Source organism: Gracilinanus agilis, chromosome 4 (genome assembly GCF_016433145.1).
Source record: "Gracilinanus agilis isolate LMUSP501 chromosome 4, AgileGrace, whole genome shotgun sequence".
Lineage (NCBI taxonomy): Eukaryota > Metazoa > Chordata > Mammalia > Didelphimorphia > Didelphidae > Gracilinanus > Gracilinanus agilis.
The window spans coordinates 97,717,762-97,742,990 of NC_058133.1; the positions used below are offsets into that span (position 1 = coordinate 97,717,762).

Sequence of the window (25,229 nt, forward strand, 5' to 3'; positions counted from 1 at the left end):
TATATATATATATATATATATATATATACACACACACATATATATAGTGCTACTTATAGCATAAAAAATAAGAGTGAACGGATGAAATAACAAACCATATCATTTTTATTAACCTTATATTGGATGAAATTCATAGATAATATAGAAGAAACAATTTTAAAATTCTGGTTTAAAATTTTTAAAACAGTATTAGTAAAGCAAAGATTATGTGTTCATCTTCATCATCTTCTACCTATTTGTCACCATCTCTCCACTCCCCCAAAAATCTCTCATAGAAATAAATTGTAAATATAGTAAGTGATTAGCCTCATAAAAGGCAGATGGATTATGATTATGTCTGGCACAATTTTATGAAATTAAGAAAATGGAGGATATTTCCTAGAATGCACATTTATCTACGAAATAACCAGAATCAGAGAAAAAAAACATGCAAACTCCAACACACACCTAATGAGTTCAATGTACTTAAAAAAAGCTTTAATTATGTACACACATAGGTATATGTATAATATATGTGTGTATTATCTCTCTGCACATATATATTAAGTATAATTTACCAAGAAAAGCATTGATAGCACAGTAGGCTCTTAATGATGTGAAAAGATCTCATAAATTATATTTATCTAAGGAGAGTTACAATATCAATAGCTATACAGTTAAGAAACAAAAGGCCAATATACCTTTGTAAATCTGTGTATACATCTAGGACAGTCATATCCTATAAAGCGCTCAATAAAAGGTATTTGTTGCAGTTAGCACTAAAACAATAAAAAGATATATAACGTACACATACGTTTACACACACACGTTATATAGATTGGTGACAATTTCACTTTATATTTATACATGAATAGTTGGTTTTACCTTACCTATATGAGCTCCCATGGCGAAAACTCTGTCCACAAATACTACAGAGATGAGGTTTTTCTCCACTATGGATCCTCAGATGTTCTTTTAAGGTAGTTCTGTATTCAAAAATAATGCATCATCATTTAATACTATTTAATCCTGTTGTTTATATGAATCTTTGCTTTATAGATTAAAGTTCAAGGAAAACAGTATCTTGGTATAAACAGTTTAGGGTCTCACTGGTGTAAGAGAAAGCAAAAGAATCAAAACTAGTAACCAATTACTCTCTCATATTATTTATTACAAATGTTAACATATAATACATGTAAGCAATTTTATATTCATGAAGATATACTAAAGCAAAATTAAATGAGATAGGCAACAAAATGAATAATCCACTCTACTTCTATTATTGGAAATATTTGCTTTGTTATTACTAATGTCTACTTTGTGAACCCAACTGAGGTAACTACTATAAGACCTGGGAGGTTACAGTTGAAGATGTACCAACAAATGGAAATAGCTATTCAGCTCTTACTGAGTTCCTTAAATGATTTCATTCTGTACCTTAATGATTTTGGCAATTTGACAAGATAGAATTGACTCTAAATATGCAAAGGTAGGAAGACTTAAAGATAGTTCTAACAACAGATTTTAAGTCAGTCTTCTTAAGGCCATTTATTTAGAGTGGAAACATATATACATATATATTAAACCCTCCTTTTCAGTAGCATTGGAAATATGAAATAAATACTTGGAAAAGCACTTTGGAAAGGTAAGTGATAGACCGAGGAAGGACAAAAAAAACTTTTCTTAAGGAAATGGATTATAGATGATAAAACTTAACCTTGATCTATCTACATGTGGTCTATGTATCACTGTGAAGACCTAGTACTAGGTAGGGGTCATCTATTCTTTATATTAAAAAAGTATTAAGATAATGATGAAAGAGGGAAAGTATTACTCCAGGTTTAATTCAGAAGCTATCAGACAGATAGATAGAGTACTAGGTTAATTCTATAATATTAGCTCAAACTGTATTTTTATATATTGCGATCTTTTTTTCCTCATTTAAGATTTCTACAAATGTTACTGAGGTACAGGAATATGTTGATAAATATTTAACAATGAAAATGCATGATACACTTTTTTGCTTAAACTGCATTAATAACATTTGTTCCATCACTTTCTTTAGATAATCAACGAAACAATGAATCAAGTTCACACTGAAAATGTAATGATCAGCATTCCAAATCCATTATGAGCTGACTCTAGCACACCTTGGTGCCTATGGGTGAAATTTTCTTAAGATGGTAAAGGAAGTCAGGAAGCAAGAGGGAATTTGCTAGTTTGGATTTCTTTCCAAGCCAGAAATGAGAAATGTCTTCAATATCAATTTATGTTAAATTAATTTTTTTTTTGAAAACCTGAACCTAAAACTACAGAGTATATTTCAGTATTATTTTTTTCCTCTCACACAATTAAATAAGCACTTAATAAACATTTTGGTCAGGAGCAAGAAAATCATCACCAGTTATGAATAGTCACTAAATGATGAATTTTTTCCAGCCAAAGCAACTCACAAAAACCCTGATGGAGTCCAAATTAACACCAACGAAATAACAGATGATTAAAGTACTAAACAATTAGTGTCAATTAAAAATTACTTTGTAATTATGTGGTAAAGATCTTTAAGTTCCAAGTAGAAAAGTCAATAATGAGCAAGAAAAAAGAAGGGAGACAAGTGATGCTATTATCTTGTTTTCTTTCCACAGACATAGAAAGTAGAAGTAATCTATACTTAAGAAGTAATAGAGCTATAATGACTCAAGAGGGGTGAGGGGAAGGAGTTGTCGAGAAAAAAATAATTAACAAGAATCAAGATGATCCGTCCTTTCTGAAATTATTGCCTGAATTTCCAAAATTATAGTATACAGATTTGTTTGTTTTGGTATATAAAGACAGTATATTCTTTCATAAAAGGCAATTATGTGGCTCAGTAGATAGACACCTGGACCTAGAGTCAGAAAAACCCAAGTTCATATCCAACTTCAAACACTTATTGTGTGACCCTGGGCAAATCGCTTAACCTTTCTTTGACTTAATCCACTAGAGAAGAAAATGGTAAACCATTCCAATATCTTAGCCAAGAAAATCCCATGGACAATATGGTTCACAGGGTCATGAAAAGTTGGACACAACTGCACAATTAAACAACAATAAAAATATTCCTTAATGCAATCAGTAGCACTACCTAACCAGTATTTATCCTTAATGATAAATGATAAACCATTATTTATCCTTAATGATGTTATAAACAAAAAGGATTCCTTAATCCTTAAGCAGCAAAGAACTCATCACAGAATCTCAGTTTTAAGTGACCCCAAATGTTACCTAGTCCAACCTGTATTTGAATAGGAGGGTCTTCCATAACAGGTCTGATACTTAAAACTCTATTTGCCTCAGTTTCCTCATCTGTAAAATGGGGATAATAAAAGCCCCTACCCAGGAGGGTGGTTTAGACCAGTATCATTCTTCATCACAATAAGTATTCAATAAATAAATATTTCCTCTATGTGTCATTTAATCACAGAAATTTTAGGAGTTCTAAACTACCTAGGTGATCTAGGGCATGTGTTTCTAGGAAGCCACTTTATGTTGCTGCTCTATTACATTAGGATTGTAATTTTTTTGAAAACTTTTGGAAAAGTATTACTTAAAATATATTCTTATGTTATTACTTTTATTTCTATCTCATATCCAATATGTTTGAAAAGCAGGGTTATGAATCGAAGAAAAAACTGCCACCAGATGGTGCTGTTAAAGAAGGCATAATAACATTTGAATGGGGAAAAAAAAACAAAAATGTAACTCACTTCACATCACATTAAAGTTGCAAATCAAATCCTATTATTGGGGTAGAATAATTACTTTCTCTGATTTTCTTTCCTCACCTGTTAAATAAAGAATAGACTAGATAATCTCTAAATTCCCTTCCAACTCTAAAACCTGAGATATGATACTGACTTACAGGATAATAAATTCAGAGATTTATTTTTACTTTTACTTTGGATTGTTCGAGTAATAATAGTAGGGAAGGCACCATGGAACACTTGAAAGAACACTGACTCTGGAATTAAAAGGACTTGGGTTCAAATCCCACCCCTGACACTACCTGTGACCTTGAACAAGTCTCTTAAATTTCTGTAGGCCTCAGTTTCCTCATCTGTCAAATAAAGGGGTTGGACTAGATGACTTCTGAGGTACCTGTCCAGTAGTTGTAGTCCTAATAACAAATAAAAATTCTTCTATCAAAATTAAAGTGTTTTCAGTATAAAATGCATAAATATTTATGAGCTAATCACAGAATTTCAGTTGGAAGGGACCTCCAAAGCCTACTCCAATACATACCTAAATAAGAATCCCTTTCTACAACATACTCACAGTGATCATCCAACTATAGCTTTTAAGACAGTGAAAAAGTACAGTACATTCTCTTTGCATGAGAATGCTTAATAAATGCTTTTTTCATTCATTAAGGGATAATTTACTACCTCCTAACACTAGAAATTCTACTTTTGTACAGTTCTATTTGTATGCTTTTTTCCTTACATTAAATCTAAATTAGACTTTGCAATTTCCACATGCTGCTGCTGACTATGCCTTCTGTGATAAAAAAGAAAAAGTTTTAAGTTTCTCTTCCAGCTGATATTCTGTCCAATATTAAGATAGCTATCATATATCCCATAAGTTTGCTTTCCTCTAGGTTGAACAATAACAGTTCCTTCAGCCAATGCTCATACTTGATCTAAGCTTCTACAAATGTTTTCCAATTTATCATTATCTGTCATTTAAAAAAAATAACCATTAACTATATTTTTCTGATTAGTCTATCAATTTGAAGTGAGGTCTCTAGATAATAACTCACCTTTCTCTTACTGATTTTCCACAGATGAAACAAGTCCATTTTCTCTTTCCACCATGAGTACATTCTATGTGTCGTTTCAAATTTCCAGTGTCATTGAACTGGCGACCACAGATATCACATGGAAATGGACCTAAAATAGACAAAGAAAGTAAAGTCTATTTATACAAGTTAAATGAAAACATGCTAAAATAGATTAATCTTTGTATGAGGAGAGAGAGAGGTAGGACAGAGGAGAGAATAGAAAACACAAAAGACTTTACAACTAATACTGACACATAAATAAAATTAATATTTTCAGAGAATGGCAATTTAAGACACTACTCTGGCTCTAAGAAAATGAAAAATCTTGTCTAAAGTAAATTTCTCTGTCCCTTGTTGCTCTCTTGATGTCACCTGAAGGCCAAATACCAGTGAGTAAATTGAGACAGATGAGCCACCACCAAAGGAAGTTAAGAGTCAAGAGACAAGAATCAATAAAGTCAAGAATCTTGCAAGACAGCAGAGCAATTTCCCAGGCCCAATGGGCAGCCCAGGCAAATTGAGAGACTGTGGTTGGTTCCTGAGATGTGATGTGTGAGAGTCAGTGGGTAGAGAAAAGACTTTATAAGGTGAAGCTCCAAGGTAATGGGGGACTTTGGCATGCTGTCAATGTTGCTGACTATATCCGTGGTGGAGTAGTGAGGAGGCCCACAATGGTGGCCACAGTTTAGCCAGCTAAGTATCTACTTTTCCTTCTTCTTCCTCCTCCTCTTCCTTTTTATTTAATAAAGTTGTTAAGATACAATCAGCCTCATAATTTTTAATTCTTATATTCTCAATTACTAGCTTTTCCAATTTAAATTTAATTAATATTTATATACATTTTTTTTGTTTTGAAAATATCTAGATGACGACCTTAAAATATTTAGATAAGAAAGGAGGATCTACTTATACAAAAATACTTATAGTAGCTCTTTTTGTGGTTGCAAAGATGGAAATTGAAGGAATGTCCATCAACTGAGGAATGGCTGAACAAATTGTGGTATATTATAAGAGATCCTGCTCTACAACCAGAGACTTATCTGAGTGGCCTAGGGTGGTCGTCGGATGAAAAGAACAAAACAGATTGGAAGCATGGCTTGTTAGCTCAAAGTGCTCTGAGGTACAATGGAGTCACCAGTTTATTATATAGAAAGTTAAAGATCCCCTTCCCCCAAAAGCCCAAGAAAGTTTCCCACAATTACACAGAGCAGTATTTTTACTACAGTCAAAACAAAAGCTTAGAAGCTTCAAGATGTAGATAAAAACCTATGCTAAACTATCAACTATATGTGTTATCATTAAGTGAAGTCTGGGACATTTTGTTAGGCCGGAAAGCCCCTGAATTTCTCAGCCTTGATGGTGTTAAACAATATTTTTGAGCTTCATTATTTTACTTTAATTCTGGGCAAAATGCCCCTGCTAAGGGTTCAACCTTGGCTATACCAGGCAGCTGCATTCTTGGCCAAAGGGGAACAGTGTTAATTCTCCTCCTGCTGGATTACTGAGAGCCCAAAGCTTTTTCAATAAGACTATATTGCTTTTTAAAGAAAGGTGTGAATTATGAAAGGAATCAAAAGAGGAATCTCAGATTTTTATCTTAGGTAACCCATTCCAGTCTCATACCTAATGATAAGGAGAAAGGTCAATATAAGGCTTTCCTGGTCTGTATTGATCTTTTGATGGGGTCCAGATTAAAATATCTACTTGAGATTCTAATTTCTTTTAATAGCTTCCCACATAATCCCCCTTTTCTTTAAATTAACATGATTTATTACACAGAAAAACTTTGAATAATGAAAGAAGTTATAAATTGGTTATAATCATCAGTTATAGCTAGATCTGATAGGATTTAGAGATCAAATTGTTTATTTATGGCTTTCTACAGTATATGATGTTGATGGAATATTATAGTTGCTGTAAATCAGTGGTTCCCAGACTTTTTTGGCCTACCGCCCCCTTTCCAGAAAAAAATATTACTTGGTGCCCCCTGTCACATACTATCATCTCCCCTTACAGTTAGTTATTCACCACCCCCAAATGCACCTGTGGCCATCATCACCCCTCTGGATTGCTCCAGCACCCACCAGAGGGCTGTGGCGCCCACTTTGGGAATCACTGCTATAAAGGAATGACGAACAAGATGATTTCAGAAAGCTAGCAAGACTTTCATGGATGGTCTGCAAAGAGAAATAAGCAGAACCAGGAAAATGTTGTACACAGTAATAGCAATACTGTGGAATGAACAACTGTGACAGACTTAGCTATCATCTGCAATACAATGATCCAGGTCAATTCTGAGGGACTTGTGACAAAGAATGATTTCTATCTCCAGAGAAAGACCTGTTAGGGTCAGAATTAAGATGAAAGTATGCAATTTTTAAATTATTTAATTGGGTTTATGTTTTGGGGTTTGGGTTTTATAAGATTACTCACTTATAGAAATGAACAATAAAGAAATATGTTTTGCATGAAGATACATGTACAATCCAGATTGAATCATCTGCCAGCACCAGATGGGGGAAGGGAAAGAAAGAAGGGAGGGATGGAAGTTTGATCATATAACTTAGGAAATTTTGTGTGGAAATTTGTTATGTGTAATTAGTAGAAATATATACATATAAATATATATAAATAAAATATTCAGGTAAATTTCAAGAGTTATTATCAATAATCAATAATCATCGTAAGTTTGCAATATGCCATATACTGTGTCAGGTGCTAGGAATACACTTACAAAAAATGAAAAGATTATATACTAATTAGAAACTGTATCCAGAGTATAAATTGTATGGAGTAGTATTCTATAGAATAGAAGCATTCACTATGGGTCAAGCACTTTGCTAAGTACAAGATAAAAAGAAAGGTAAAAAATGAGGTCTCCTCTTATAAAGGAAAAATTTGGGGAATCAGTTTCTGAGCTCATTGAGATGCTGATAAGTATTTATACTTTATTCAAAAGAATCAGATTATGCAAACTCCCTCCAGAACAGAAGAAGGGTCAGTCAACTGCATCTTTCTTCTCTTGAAAGGGGGAAAACCACAATTTCAGAAGGTAGGTTTGTTTCTTATCTTCTTATGGGGTCAGATTATGTAGCAACTGTTCCATATATGGTGAAAATAAAAATGGTCAAGGTTATTCTATAGTTTCAAAATTATATGAGATACTATATTCTCAAGAAGTCAGGATATATTCCAGGATGCTAAAGGCATGCTCAAACTCTCCTTGACAAAGGTATTTTGTAAGGCCCAAAGGGAATTCTTATTGTTTTTACTAACAATATAATTGTTCATTTTTATACAGTTATTCAATGAATTAATAATTAGAATTATTCCTTACTATTATTTCTACTATGATTATAATACTGAATATCTAACAGGATTATATACGGAGGATATAAAGCTCTAAAAAGGAATACAATGAAATATAAATTGATTAAAGTTGCTTAATTAAGTTACTTTTATACCCTTAATGAGCTCATATTCTAATGTGGAAGGTGACACACAAACAGCTGTGTGCCTACACAAATAACAAGGTAATAATCTCTTGGAAGGAAGGTGGGAATTGAAGTTGAGGTGAGCAAGATAAGAAGAATGTGATGGAGAAGATCCGGAGAAGTATTTTATAAAATATGAGATTTGAGCCAAGTCTTGAAAAAAGTCAGGGGATTAAGAAGGCAGAGTGGAAAGAGAGAGAGAGAGAGAGAGAGAGCACTCCAGGTATGAGAGAGATCCATTGAAAAAAAGGGAAACAGTATTATGTGGAAGAAATAGAAAGAAGGTAGGTGTTGCTAGATCATAAAATTTAAGGAGGAAAGTGAAGTATAAAACTAAAAATATAAAGATCAGCATGGCTGTAAAGAACTTTTAAAAAATTATTATTTTTAATGAACAAGCATTTATTTTTCCTCCTTCTCACCTATTTTACTATTATTATTATTATTTTAAATCTCTGCTTTTCATTTTAGAATCAATACTGTGCCTTGGTTTCAAGGCAGAAGAGTGGTAAGGGCTAAGCAATGGGGGTTAAGTGACTTGCCCAGGGTTACAAAGCTAGAAGTAGTTGAGACACATTTGAACTCAAGACCTCCTATTTCTAGAGTTCTCTCACCTACCTTTAAAACAAAAACCCCAACAAAAAAAAAAAACAAAACCAACCCTTTGGAACAAGCATGCAGTCAGGCAAAACAAATTTCTATATTGGCCATGTCCAAAAATATGCTTTCTTTTCTGTTAAACCCATCTTGTGATCCCCTTTAAACTTATGGTTTGTTCTGTTTATAATTAATGCTCACTTAAAAAAATGCTTACCTTTTGTCTTAGACTCAATACTAAGTATCAATTCCAAGGCAGAAGAGGTTCCTAGGCAACTGAGGTTAAGTGACTTGCCCAAGGTAACATAGCTATGAAGTGTAATGCTCACTTTCTACTTGTGGTGTTGTCAAATGAAAAATCCTTGAAATGTAACACAGTGTCTGCCACATACTAGGGACTATATAAATGCTTATTCTCTTCTTTCTCCTTCACTTTCCCCCCCTTCCTTTTTTCTTATTTCCCTTTTGAGGTGAATGTATTTCTTCGCTATGTGTATATATTTTCTATACTCCTTTGCCCAATTCACATGAAAGTGAGTTTCCAGGTCTATTTCCTCTTTTGCATTTATTTTTACTCCTACTCCCCAATTATGTGAAATGTTTCCCCATTCTATTCTTTCCTGGGGTATCTTTTTTTCCTTCCCTTTCTTTTTTTTAAGATCATCAAAACAAACTGCTCCTAGGGTCCTCAATTTAACGTTAACCAGTTGTCTCTATAACCCCTCATGTCATTAAAGTTCTAACAGGATAATTTTTATCACCACACATCCCCTTTAGAATGCAAATACTATAAACTTCATCCTTCTCTAATTCCTTTTTTATTTATGTTTACTTTTTTATGTTTCTACTCAACCTAGTAAACAGTAAATTTTTTTTGGTTTTAAGTCTTTTTGACCTTTTGAAATATTACAGTTCATGCTCTCCCCCATCTTTTGTAGAAAGAGTTGCTAAATTTTGTCTAATACTGACCATATAGCTCCTTGGCACTCAAACTCTTTCTGGATGCTTGCAGTACTTTTTCTATATATTCCTAGAAGATCTTAATTTTGGCTATGCAATTCTTAGAATTGTTCATTTAGGGGTTTCCTTCAAGAGGTGATAGGTGGACTTTATTTTCACTTTGTCCTCTTATTATCATATATCCAGGCATATTTCTTAAAATAGGATATTTTTGGTCCTGACTTTTGAGTAGTTAATAATTCCTCCTCCTTAATCTGTTTTCTAGGCAGATAGGAAGCATAGCAGATATAGTTTCAAAGTTGGAGTCAGGAAGATCTGAGTTCAAATCCATCCTCAGATACTAACCACCTCTGTGACCTCAGGCAAGTTACTTAATCCTGTTTACCTCAGTTTTTTCATCAGTAAAATGTACTGGAAAAGGAAATTGCAAACTACTCCAGTAACTTTGCCAAGAAAACCAAAAATGGGATTATGAAAAGTCAGACACAACTGAAATGACTGAATAATATATTTTCCATATCAATTGTTTTTGATAACTCTTATTTTTTCTTCCATTTTTGCAAATTTTTGGTTTTAATATTTCTTCTTGTCCCCAAATCATTAACTTTTGTTTGATCCATTATAATTTTCATAACATCTGTTACTTGGGTTAGATTTTGTACTTCTCATGCTGGTAGTTCACTTTCTTTTCTAATCTTTCCTCTAAAGCTCTCAATAATTTTCTAAATCTTTCCTCTCACACTCTCATTTTATTTGTGGTATTTTTAACTTAAAACACCTCATTTCATTTCTTAGAGGGTCAAGCTTTGTCTTTCAACTCTTTGCTTGTTTCTTTTAAAGTTATTCTCTTCTGGATTTATGACATGAGCATCGCTGGCATCATAATAAGTCTTTATCCTTTTTTTTGAAAATTTACTCCTTTTAATCCAACCTTATCTATCAGATTAAGAGTGTGTATTAAGGTCAGAGAATCCTAATTCTCTAGGATCATATAAAGAAAATACACTAGTGGTGGGACTATATTTTCTTCATACAATCCCAGAGAATTATCTATAGTCCTGCTGCTATTCTCTCTAAGTATTGAATATGCTGTGCTCTCCAAATATCAAAAAGCTCATATCAGAAAACTACTAACTTTCAATGGGTCCTCTGAAGTCTAATCAAGTGCATCGTCTATACATGGTCTTCTTGGTCTTTCTAAACTCCAGATTCCAGTTTGGATTTAGGCAATACAACTGCAGATATGCTATTTGGGTTAAGTTCCAGTCAAGAGTTGCTGGCTCCAGGTCTATCAGCTAGGTGGAAGACAATAGATTCAGAATGAAAGAGCTGCCTGTTTATCCCTGTTTTAAGTCCATGAGGTTGAATCAATAATTCATTCTGGCGTTAAGAGCAAAAGCTCAATAATCACAAATCAGGGACTGAATCTGCAATTATGACTCACTTCTTTTTCATAGTCCCTGTCCTGGTAATTTGCCTATGAGGTGACTTGGGCTAGAAAGATCAACTACTATGATTTCTCCATCATTATTTGGTCTGATGCTCTTCAAAACCTGAAAAACCATCTGCAGTCCAAAAAGACAGGGAAAGACTGAAGATTAAAGAATGAAGATGACAGATGGTACCATCAGCTGCAGAATATCTGGGTTCAAATTTGGTTTTAGATACTTCTTAACCAAATAATGCTGAGCAAGCCACTTAAACCTCTCTCTGCTTCAGTTTCAACTACAAAATGGGAGGTAATAATAACGCCTCCCTCCCAGGGTTTTTGCGAGAATCAAATGAGATAATATTTATAAAGCACCTGACACAGTAATGTCTATTAAATGTTTATTTCCTTCCTTCCTCTCCAAAAACAGCCAACACAAAAAAAAAATAGTATGACCCCTTGCCCCTAAAAAGTTGTTCTTCAGAAAAGGAAAAGGAATTTTTAATGAAATAAACAAAAGAAAAATTCCAACAAAGTAAATGAATGTATATGGATTTTAAGAAATTACTCACCAGAAGGTACAAAATGATAATAAAATCCAGTATTTGAAAATGCCCATGGTAAACGTTTAAAACATTGCATTTATTGAGAGAAAATTGTTTTGCTATGACTAAATAATCAAAGGAATTTGCAAAATGAGTTTTTAAAACACAGCTAGAAGAATATTTGGAAGAATTACAAGTGATGGCAACAGATCTAAAGGACAGCACCAAGAGATAATCAAACTAGATCCTTCACCCATGTGAAAATACCCTAAGCACTGTACTTCATGAAATAGTACAATAAAATTTCTAGTATAAGAGGGAAAATTATGAAACTGGTCATAAACCTAATAATTTTATTTAATCAGAAATGAATGAGAGGATGGGAAAAAAAGAGAGACATACATTATTTTCCTTGCTGTTTCATTTGACTTGCTATTCTGTGGCCAACATATGGGCCCTCTACTCATTCACACAGGAGTCCAGACAACATCAAAGATGGAAAAGAAGCACAGAAATCCTCTCTTGCCTCAGTTTATCAAATTTTTTCTCTGCCCACTGACTCTCACACGTAGTATCTTGGGAGCCAACTGTGGCTTTCTATTTTGCCTGGACCACCTAGGGAGACAATTCAGGGGAAATCCACCCTGCTCCCTATCTCCTGATCTCTTATATTCTTTTTCAGTCCGACTAACTATAAAGGGCACCACAGTTTTGATTCTATCCTCATGACCAAGTCCCCTCAATGATTTCCTTCACGCATGAGAAATATCAAGACCTACTATGTAACTAGGTGCTATGCTAAGAATAGGCATTAGGGATACAAAGAAAGGCAAAAGGCAAAAACAAAATATACAACCCCCCAAAAAAACAACCCAGTAGTCCCTGCTCTCATGGAGCTCCCAATCTGAGAGGGTAGACAACATGCAAACAACTATAAACAAGATACATACAGATATACCGGAGTTCATCTCAGAGGGAAAGTGTTAAGAATAAGGAATAATGAACGACTTCTTTTACAGATGGTGGGACTTTAGTAATATTATGTATATTTTTGTATATGTTGTTCTTGCAAGGGTTTTCCCATAGTAATTATAAGGTAAATTTGAATTATTATCTTTAGGTAGTTTTGTTTCTGTAAAAGCATAGTCAGAAGTGTGTTATTTTGTAACTGCAAATATCTGTAACTGTAAATATCTGAATGTAATGTGACTTGCATTTTGCAAGATGTTTTGATTGCTTTCTTCTTTTTACTTTGTCTCTAGCACAGAATTATAGAATAAGTTTAGTTTCAAAGATCCATTTGGGGAGAATATTTCTCCCAAAAGGATCTCGGGGGAAATGTTGATTATAAGGATTTTAAACTAGTTTATTCTGTCTCATTAAGAGCAGAAGTGTTAGGGCAGAGACAAAGTTGTAATTTGGATACTGTCCCCTTTAAGAGGGAAGACACAGAATTTGCAGGGGTTCTTTAAGAGGCCTAGATAAAAGAGAGGCAGCAGGAAAGTTCTAGGCCTGTCTTTTGGATTTCCTCTAGAGTGCAGGTGGCTGGGTCTATTCTCTGACAGAAAAAGAAGACTTTAGTGACTTTAGATACTATTTATTTGAGAGCTGAGATACTTACTAAACTGAGAAGTGTTTTTACTGAGAGCTTTCCCCCCTCTTCACCAGAGAGGGCGCTGAATAGCTATTTTGTGTGAACTGACACAATTGAGCCATTTTACTTTGGCTTGGAGCTGAGAGGAGGTGCTGGGCGAGTCTCCTTTACCTCAGCAGAAACTGACAGTTGAGTTTTGGGGTTGATTGAAGATAGACAACTAAGAAGACTAAGAGAGCTGTTCTTCGAGAACAGAACTAGTTGCTGGACTGTCTGTATTCTCTGAAAGCTAGCAGCTTTCTCCAGTGACAGGCTCTCTGACTTGGGAGAGAAGTCTGCTGTGTCAGATATATTTGATAGTTTAAGTTTATATATATCAATTTAAGGAGGATAAAGAAGACTGTATAAATTTGAATAGGTTTTAGTTAGAGAATGATTTAAGATAGTTGAGAGTAAGTTTAAGTCAGGTCTATTCTATAGACAAGAAGAAGCTCCAAGAGGAACAGATTTTGGGGGGATTTATTTAGATATATTAGCAGAGGGTTTGAACTTTAGACATAATATAATATTAATATATACTCTCCTAGTTTATTCCGACCTCCTGTTTTCCTTTTTATACCTCTCCTCCATAATAAATTCATATTGTATTAGACTGCATCCAGCCTTCAATCTACTGCCTGAAACCAGCTTGGTCCTGACAGCTTTCGCTGAACATAATAATTGGCTATTTACCATATTATTATTAATATTATCAGTAACAGTTATAACAGCTTGGTCCATACCAGCTTTAGTCTACTTGCTGCAGTTCAATATATCAGCTTTAGGTGTATCAATAGCAGCTTCAGTTTGATCATAACAGTAGGGAGATACAGTATCTTGTCTGAGGAACAGTAAAAAGGTCCATGTCCCTGGACTGTATTAACTTGAAGGGGAGATAAGGTATATAAGACTGAAAAAGTAGGAACAGGTTAAGTTATGAAGGACTTTGAAAGCCAAACTCTTTATTGCAAAAAATCAGCACATTGTTTTCGTCAATTTGTCATCTTTCTAACAATACTGAATGATTAAATGTCAAACATCACCTCCAAGCCACCCACAAAAAAAAAGAGAATAAATTAAGAATATATATTAAGAAGACTGTGGCATATATGCTATATGGCAGAGAATAATTATTCTATTAGTGCATATAATTTAGATAGGTACTGCAGGTAGACAATGACCTAGATCAGAATAGAATAAACTGTTTGATTAAACTAGGAGTTGGTCCTTAGATTCTAATAAAATTTATTAGGATTATTTGGATGAAAGAGAGAGAGAAAGAGAGAGAGAGTGAGAGATAGAAAAGGGATCTTACTCTAGCTTTTCCATGTGGCTCCTCCAACAGACCCCCTGGCAGGGAAGTTTGTAGACAGAGTGCCAGAGACAGAACATGAACTTTCTGCTTAGCCCTCCTGACCCCCTGCTTCTGTCCTAGCCATCCAGGTCAAGTTCAAGGTGATGTCTAGTATGCAAATATAGTTGATAGGAGATAATATCATCTGTACAAACCTAGAAAGGGGGGAGGGTAAATTTCCTTCACACAACCCCCCTCCCCCATTCTTCGGGAGACCAGCATGTTAAATTAACCTTGGTAAATAAAATGACCAACTCATCATTGAGATTTATGACCTATTTGCAAAATTAATTTTTTAAAAACCCCAACAAATTTCCAATCATGTATCAATAGCAAGAGATAACAGATCAAAGATCTTAAAATGTAAACAGACCTATAAAAAAGGTTTTTAACAGATTAGATGGATTCACCTTACACAGTCTATGGAAGAGTATGCACAAGACTTACAAAGAATCAACATGAAAAGGTTACAATCTGCACTGATGAAAGAATGAGCAAAATCTAGGAGCTTACCAATACATTAATGTGGTAAGATATATTATTCCAGGATCAGGAAGCAATGGCTCAGATAATCAGCAGCTGCCAACATCACAGATTACTAAAAATGATTTACATACCCAGGTGGAACTTTTCTTGGTGTTTTAGCCTCGCAAATCGTGATTTGAAATGCTCTTCACAATAGGTGCACTTAAAGGGTTTGTCTTGAGAATGAAGAATCATATGTTCCTCCAAGTGTGGTCTTCGAGTAAATGACTTCTTACAAATCTAAAAATGCATTTTCAAATAAAAAAGTCTAAAATCAAAATTAAATAATAAAGACAAGTCATTATATAAACAAGATACTTTTTTGGAACAAATCTCTATGGAAAAGATTTTCAAAGACAAAGCACAACAAAAGCATAACTTTTACAACAGACAAGGGATTGGACCTGTGCTTACACTGCAACAGAAAACTCAGAGTGCATTATCTCTGCCAAGACAGGCTGATATCCTGCCAGCAACTTAAAAGTTTTAGAGAGTTGTCTAGTAAAAAGCCCAGAGTCAAACAGCCAACATGTATCAAAAATAGAGCTTAAACTGGCTTTGAGGCTAGCTTTCTGCCCACTATATCATGTTGCTTTCCATCAAAATGACAATTTTTATTTAATTCTCAAAACACCACTTCAAAATAGGTCTTGTTATTTCCCCCCCATTTTGTAGTTGAGGAAACTGATGCAAATGATTAAGTGATTTGCCCAGGGTCACACAACTAGTAGTCTGAATCTAGATTTGAATTCAGTCTTCTTGATTCCAGGACTAGTACTCTAACCACTTTGCCACCTAGATTCTTCTTTTAGCATGCTGTATTATGAAAAGTTTTGTCACTTTGTATATAGTTTGTTGTATATAGTTGCTTGCATATGTTACCTCCATTAGATTGTAAGGGGAAGAGCCAGAACTATCCTTTACCTTTCTATCTAAATTGTTTAGCACACTACCTAACACATAAGAGGCACTTAATAAAGGTTTATTAACTAATTATTCAAGAAAGTAATCATGACAAAACCACTGTGTAAATGTTTTAAACTATTTAAATTTTAAAAAAAAAACAAATATTTAGTGATAAAAAAAGGTTTCTAAAAGTATGGAAGCCAAAATATTAAGTAATTAAAAGGTCTGCTATAGAAGGAAAGGTTGACCTTATGTGGATATAAGTAATTAATAAGTAACTTCATTCCAAAGAAAATGGAAAAAAGCTTAAGAGAAGAGCTAATGACTCAGTCTGCACATGATCTTCTCTAGTCTTGGACAAAGCTAAGTTGTTAGTTTTAACCTCAGCATATCTAAAACTGAATTCATTTTCTTTCCTCCCAAACCCTCTCCTCTTCCAAATTTTCTTACTGTATCATCTTCCCACTCATCTAAACTTGCAAATTCATTTTATTCTTGATTTTTCACTGTCTCTCATCTTCTTTACAATCTATTGCATAGTCTTGCTGATTCTATTTTTGTAACATTTTTCATATGAGCCCCTTTATCCCCTCTAACACTGCTACTAACCTAGTGTTGGACCTTATCACTCCAGCCCTGGACTCTTGCAATAGCCTGCTGATGGGTCTGCCTGCCTCAAGTCTCTCCCTATTCCAGTTTATCCTCCACACAGCCATCAAAGTGATCTTCTTTAAATGCATCATCTTACTCCCATACTCAGTAACTCCCTGTCTCTTCCAAGATCAAATATAAAATCCCTTGTTTGACATTCAAAGACCTTTATAACCTGCCTTCCTCCTACCTTTTTCTACTTTTCTTACACCTTAACCTTACTATGTAGGAGAACCAGGCCAAATAAAATAACATTAAATTTATTCCTAGTAAATTTCAAGTCATACACTCAGATTATAAATTAACTTTAGAAATATAAAATGGAGAAATCATGGGTTCTATAACAGGGTCACCTCAAAAAATTAGTGAACTACAAGTACAATAGGAGTAAGCAGCATGACATGACTGCCAAAAAAGGCTAAAGCTCTTTCAGGCTGCATTAAAAAATATAGATTCCAATAATGAGGCAATACTTGGGCTGTACTCTGCCATGATTGACCCTCATCAGCAGTACTGTGCTCAATTTTGTAGGTGCCATTGGAGGATGGATAAAGATAAGCTGAAGATTGTGACAGAGAGAAACTAAGATGGTGAATGACCTCATGTTTATGCCATGCAAGGACTGACTAAAGAACAGGAGATATTCAGCAGGAAGAAGACTCCAGGTAGCCTGATAACTACCTCCAAGATGCTGAAGGACAGTTACATGGAACAGAGATGAGATTTGTTCAACATGGCCCCAAAGAACAGAATGAGGAGCAACTTGTATAAGCCATAAAGAGACAGATTTAGCATTCCACTAATAAAAAAGTTCCAACAATCAAAGCAAATCAAAGATGTAATCATATACTTTAGGATATAGTGAATTTTGCCTAATAGAGTTTGTCTGATTTTAACTTTAAACAAAAGCTGGATGACCATTATTCAGGTGTGGCAGCTAGGTGGCATAATGAATAAAAAACTAGACCTGAAATCATGAAAACCTACAATTCTGTTTTAGACACTAGCTTCATGATCTCAGGCAAAACATTTAACCTCTTTCAGTTTCCTCATCTGTAAAATGGGGATAATAACACCTACTTCAAAGGATTGCGAGGATCAAATGAGAAAAAATGTGAATGCTTTACAAACTTTAAAAGTGCTATATAAATGACAACTATTAACTATTAACAGGTATCTATCTACACACACACACACTTTTAAGGTTTACAAAGCACTTTAAAAATATTACTACTACTACTACTACTATTGGGGATTTTGTCCAGTTATGTTCTAGATAGCCACCGAGAAACCGCTTTCAAATCTAAAATTTTGTGATTCTGTAGGAGTGCTGGCCTTACAGTAAAGAAGACCTCTCATATTCTGCTGCATCCTTTTATGCAACTTGGGCAACTCACTTAAAGGTGAAATTCTTCAAGGTGAATAAAATTACAAGCTAGTTTCTCCTATCTGTAAAATGGGAATAATAGTAGCAACTATGTCACAGGATTATTTTGAGAATATAATGAGTTAATGTATGCAAAGCAAACCTTTGCAAACTTTATGGCAGTATGTAAATTTCAGCTATGATTACTGTTTTACACAAAAGGAATCCAAGTTCTAAGGATGTCAAATGATGGTGCCAAGATCAGTGAAATGCTGTTTCCCTTATTCAGCATTAAATACATTTGGCTCCTGGGGTTTGTAATTTTTAAATACTTAAAACGACCTACTGTAATAATTGCAAATCAAATATAAGATGTAATAGATAATTAAGTCATATTTCCAGGTCTCTTCTGACACTGTCATTACCCCAATGCAGGAAGGTCCTTTATCACTTCATGCCTAGACTACTATTTCAATAGCTTGCTGCTTCATCTCTCCACAAGTCTATCACTCAACTCTATCCTTCACTCAGCTGTCAAAGGGACATTCCTAAAGCTTAAGTCTGACTATTTCTCTTTCACTTACCTCCCCACCCCCGCCACATACCCCATACCCACCAAAAAACTTCAATAACTTTCTATCAACTCCAAGGTCAAAAATAGAATCCTTTTCATCATTTAAAGCCCTTCACCACTCTCCCCCTTTCCCATACTTTTCTAGTCTACTCCTTACATCCATACACTGTGATCCAGAGACACTGTCTTAGTTGCTATTCTTTGAACAAGAAATTTTCTCCCTGCGTGTGCATTTTCACTTCCTGTCCTCCATCCTTGGGATGTTCTCCTTCCTCATCTCCAACTTCTAGCTCTCCTGACTTTTTTCAAGTTCTAGCTAAAATCATACTATCTCTAGGAATCCTTTTTCAATCCTTCTTAATTCTAATACTTTCCCTCTGTTATTTCCATCTTTTTCTGTATAAGGCTTGTTTGAACATAGTCATTAGCATGTTAGTTTAGACTGAGTTCCTTGAAGGCAAAAATTGTCCTTCATCTTTCTTTGTACCTCAATGTTTAACACAGTATTGGCACTTAATATATGTTTATGGACTAACTGATATATATAATTTCTTTTGAATACAGTTAATGGAATAATTTATGTGCATTATTTTGATAAAGTGTCAATAAGCCCCAGACCCATGTAAAAAGTTTTGCCTTTAAAGATACCTAGCTTTTTGGTATTTCAAAGAGTCTATTTTTTTAATGTGAGTGTTCCTTTCATTAATGAAAATCATAACCTATCCATACCATTTCTTCCACTGTAATAGATATTCATGTTCTTCCATAATTCCTCCACAAAATATCTAACATGTCAGAGGCCTGCCTCTGAATCTTTTCCTATTTTGTGTATCAATGGAGCACTCAGGCTATCCCTAGCCACCAATTTTTCTGATAATACAGTACCTCAATGACATCCCTTATACAGTTTCTTGCATGTAGATGATGACTGGAAAAATGCATCTCTCCATTCCCCTTTGTGTCATCTGCAACTCTGATTCCTCAGAGGTGGTGGTGTTCTAAGATTCAAAACCATAGCATATTCCTGGAAGAATATTTCTGTTTAAAAGATGGATTTATCTTACTACCCTAAAAGGGCAGTAAATAGGCATAGTTGGTTTTTTTTTTTTTAAAGAAAGAAAAAATAAGCTCCTTACATCACATTTCCAACTTTCGCTCTTAGTCTTCTTGATGGAAATAAATTCTTGTGCATTCTCAGGATGGAATCTACAATGGAAAAACAAGGATGATTTGGAAAGATTATCCCCTTTATCAAAATAATGCATTTCATATGAATATTCTTAATGAACAAAGAGAATCGAGGATTAATTTTTCACTCAAAATACATGCATACACATTAGTATTTAATAAAATTTTAATGGAGTCACAATTTACTATGTAAGATATGTTTGAAGAGGGAAAACACACTAAGATTTCATAAACCAATATTTTATAGTAATCAATGAATTAGCTACTATCTGCTATGATTAAACATCATTTTATGGGACATAGTCATTTCACCTAATAGTTCTCAGTATAAGCATAAGCAAAACAAACCTCCACGAACATGAATAAAATATAAACGTATTGAGAGCTGGAACTATTTAGTTTTTATAAAACTGTTTAAGGCAGCTAGGTGGTAGATAACAGTGTTAGGCATGGAGCCAGGAAGATCTAAATTCAAATCTGGCCACATAAATTTACTAGCTGTATAATCCTGGGCAAGTCATTTAACCACATTTTTCTAAGTTTCCTTGTCCTTGTCCCTAACAGAAGCTGGAAAAGAAAATGGTAAACCACTCCAATGTCTTTGTCAAGAAAAAGCCAAATGGAGTAAGGAAGGGTTGGACACACCTGAAGACAAATCAACAAGAAGTAGTAGTTTTTGTATACCCAACATAAAGTACAGTACCTGTCTAATAATATGGATTTAAAGTTTGTCAAAATTAATCCAGTTATTTGTAAATACTGTTGATCTAGATTTTTGTGCAATTTTTAAAAAGCTAAAATACACCCATACTGATGCTGTCTAAATGTAGCTAACTCATGGAAATGCTACACCCTACCTTTAGGCAATAAAGCAAAACAACTTAACCAAAATAGAAAATTAAATGGACTCTTCCAAAATTTGCATTTCTCAAAGCTTTAGATGGTACAATGAACAGAGAACTGATCGTGGAGTTGGGCAGATCTGAGGTTCAAATCCTGCCTCAGACATATAACAGTTGTGTGACCCTAAGTAACTTAACTTCTGTTTGCCTCAGTTTTCCTCATCTGTATAGGGATATCAACAGTACCTACCTTCCAGGATTTTTGTGAGGAACAAAGAAGATAATAATTGTAAAGCACTTAGCATAGTGCTTAGAACATAGTAAGACACATATAAATGTTAGCTAGCACCACTATTTTATACCATTTCTACGCATTGCAGGTTAAAATTTCTTTATCAACTTAAACAAACTATATTTCCATCTCTAAGAAACACAGATTAAAGATAAATAAAAACTTTAATATTCAATCATTCTTTTTGCTCCGTCCTTTCAAATTTCATTTTTGCAAAGATCCATACACACACACAATTTTTGCATCCCCAGAAAAACAACATCTGGATACCATTTTTGAAGATAATAAAGTGAATACTTGCCTTTTAACATGTTTGGCTAGAGTTTTCTTGCTTGCATGAAGTTTATTACAATATGGGCATTTATGTTCCTTTTTATGAAATTCTGTTTCATTACTGTGCTTCTTTCTGTGAACAGTTAGGTTAGATTTTGTTGAATATCGCTGATGACAAATGTCACACTCAAAAGGCTTTTCACCTGTGTGAACACGAGTGTGACTTTCATACTTTCCTATAATAAAAAAGAGACAAAAATTAATTCATCTAATTTACTACATAGAATTTATTGATTTATTTATAAAAAAATAATTTATAATCAAGTGTAAGCATCTGATTTCATTAGTATAAGAAATTTCCTGGTGAAGAAACTGCCAAATGAGGAAATATTTTCTTTCTAATGAAGTTAAGTCCCTTCTCCGTAATTTAAGTCTTAGTTACCTATAACACCAAGATGTTAAATTGAATCCATGTCTTCTTAGCTTTGAGGGCAGTTCTTTATCATGCTTTACATTATGTTGCCTCGCATTATATAGTATTAAATACTAACCAAAAAAAAACCCAACAAAACCATCTTTGCCTTCAGCAAACCTCAAAAATTAAAGTTACACCTCTCCTCATACTACACCCCCAAACAAAAGCAAAAGTAAAAATCAAAGAAGTCATTCATATTCATCAACTTACAAAACATTATGGTTCCAGGAAATTTGTGGATTAACTAAATAGCTGTTCTAACTGAATTCCTTGATGTCAAATAAAAGATACCCTTTGAAATATAACGTATGTAAACACTACAAACAGGCTTTCCATAAAATTTTTATTCACCACTCTGAAGATGGAATTATCTCTCCCCTGTTTATTCTTTAGACTTTAGCCACCAGGAATGTATACACCTCACCCCACTTAAGGACTAAGTGGGGGGGGGGGGGGGGTCAGAGGGGTGAGGTTTGGGAGGGAAGAAGGTCTATGAGCCACGTGTGCTAAGAGTGACAAATCAAAAACAACTGTGACTGTCCCCTGAGCAGTCCAAAGCAAGGTTAAAGCTACCTTCTATCCACGTTAAACTGGAAGGTGGACACAGGAAATGATGTAAAGAACTATCTTTTTAAGTATGATGGTAACTTCCTGTGAGGGAGATTTTTTGCCCTTTGAACTTGGCCTTGGAGGAGCTCAGGCTTAAGACCTCAGACTGCTTCCTTTTGGACTGTCATGTAGGTGAGTGAAAGGCTGACTCCCTTTCCTTGGCTTTTCTGGAGGCACTAGCCTCCGAAGAGGCCTCTCGTCTTGGAGGAGGCCTCATGGCTAGAAGCCTTATTTAATTAACCTCTGTGTCCCCCTTTGCTGGGCCTGCTGAAGCCCTGCCTAGTTCGGACCTTCAGACCAGGCTGGAGTAATTATCTCTCTCTCTTTCCTCTACTTTCACTCTTCCTATTTGTAAATAAACTACCATAAAAGTCATTCTGACTTGAGTCTTTCATTAGGAATTAAGTAATCAATTCCTGGCGACCAAAACTCATAATTTTTACCATACACTGCCTAGTTGTCCAAAGCTGACTTGGACCATTAAATTCATGGAATATAGAGGTTTCATAATTTTCTGTGTTTTAAATTTTTTTAATTCATCAAGACAAGTTTAATTTAAATTAAATTCACTTTTTATTCTTCCTACATATACAATTGCAAAGGATACTCTAAAACAGGGGTTTGGGGCTTTTTTGTGTCAGAGACACTTTCACAGTCTGGTTAAATTTATAAGACTGTTTCCAAGAAAGTTTTTAAATGCATAAAATAAATGACATTACAAAGCAAACCAATATATTAGAATATTTATATGTGTCTGTGTTTTACAGAGCAGAAGTTTAAAATCCCTGCTGTATAAAGTAACCTTTAGAAAAATTTGAGAACAGTTATTTCTATAGGTTCTTCCATGGGCCTATTAAGACCTTGTACCTATTAAGCAATCTTCTCCCATTCTCAATTGGTAACATTCCATTCTAGTCTACCTTCAATCCTCTTAGTCCTCCAAATCCTGTTCTCTAATTTAACCACATTGGAGCAATGAACATGTCCTGTTACTTGTTCCTGATTAATGAGGTACCACTTGCAACTCCATGACAAGTAGAAGTATAAGGGGTTAATTAGTAACCCTTTTCTGTCTTACTGTAATAACCCCTCACTATAACATTGATATAATATAATATGGTCTTAGAAATGCAGACTAAAACCATGGTAAGAGAAGGAATACAACAACCAGGCTTTGTGATTTATGGTACAAAGTGCCCCCAACCACATACTGCTTCCATCTAATATTATTTCCCTCATGAACTACTACTTCCAAAAGGAATGCTTAGAGACGGGAGATCCTAGGTTCAAATCTGACCGCAGACATTTCCCAGCTGTGTGACCCTGGGCAAGTCACTTGACTCCCATTACCTACCCTTACCACTCTTCTGCCTTAGAGCCAATACATAGTATTGACTCCAAGACGGAAGGTAAGGGTTTAAAAAAAAAAGGAATAATAAGGGGAGGAAAAGAATAGGAAGATATACAAAGATAACATCATAGAAACTGGACATTAAAGAATATTTCAGAATCAAGTACTTCATAAATTTTATATTTATGAGGAACACAATAAAATAAATAAGGTACAAGTTAAGCTATAGCCCATGAATCAGGAAAAAAAATTAAATGCAACTGAAAATTTCTTGGAAAAGACAACAGCAAAAGAAAACTACATAAAAAAAAGTCGAGAGGAGCGGATAAAAAAATATGGAACCAATGGCTAACCCAGTTTACTGGGCAAGGAAAGTGATGGATAAAAGGGAGGAGGTGGAGAGAAGAGGGGAAAAAAAGAAGGGAGAGGAGCCTAACTATAGTGTCTGACTATCCTTTTGAAGCACTGGTGTTAAGGACTCACTATTGGACAAAAATTATTGGAAAACTGTAAAGCAATATGGTGGAAATTTGGCACAAACTTTTCACATTTTATATCAAAATAAGCTCTAAATAGATACATGATTTAGGTATAAACGGTGACATCATAAAGTAGGAGAACAAGAAAAATTATTTTTCAGGCTATGAATAATATAAGAAAATATTTCATGCCCAAATAAGAGACAGAGATCACAGAAGGTAAAGTGAATGATTTTGATAGTACAAAAATTAAGGTTTTTTTTTGAATAAGCAAAATAGATTCAAAAATTAAAAGAGGAAAAGCAAGTGGGGGAAAATCTTAACAAAGTTTCTCTGATAAAAATCTCAAATCTAAGAAATAGAGATTCAAATTTATAAAAACAAGAGTCATTCCCTAAGATATAAATGTTCCAAGGATAGGAAAAGACAATTTTCAAATAAAGAAATCCAAGATATCAACAGCCATATGAAAAAAATGTTCCAAATCACTAATAAGAGAAATGCACATAAAAGCATCTGAATCTCACAACCTTCAGACTGGCAAAAATTATAAAAAGGGAAAACAATAATTATGGGGACTTTGAGAAAACAAGCACACTAATTCACTGTTAGTAGAGCTGCAATTTGGGCTGACATTCCAGAAAGCAATTTGGAACCAAAGTTACTAAAACTATGCATACCCTTTGACATAGCTGTTCTTCTATTAGTCCTATGCCCCAAAGAAATGAAAAAAAAGAAAAGGATCCTTATATACAAAATTATTTATAGCAGCTCTTTTGTAGTAACAAAGAAGTAGATGCTACATCTACTGAGAATAAACAAAGCATGTTACATGAATGCTATGAAATATAATGTGCCATAAGTAATGATGAAATAACAGTTTAAGAG

General features: G+C 34.3%; 1 protein-coding gene across 1 annotated transcript in view; it reads right to left on the reverse strand.

Annotated features, from left to right (window-relative positions):
- ZBTB41 (zinc finger and BTB domain containing 41) overlaps positions 1-25,229 on the reverse strand; it is a 48,101-nt gene that overhangs the window by 9,969 nt on the left and 12,903 nt on the right. The window contains exons 2-6 of the mRNA XM_044674911.1: positions 21,456-21,663; positions 19,969-20,038; positions 15,428-15,575; positions 4,778-4,907; positions 870-965 (exon numbers count right to left, since the gene is read on the reverse strand). Of these exons, the coding sequence (XP_044530846.1) occupies positions 870-965; positions 4,778-4,907; positions 15,428-15,575; positions 19,969-20,038; positions 21,456-21,663 (652 nt within the window). The remainder of the gene's footprint in view (positions 1-869; positions 966-4,777; positions 4,908-15,427; positions 15,576-19,968; positions 20,039-21,455; positions 21,664-25,229) is intronic.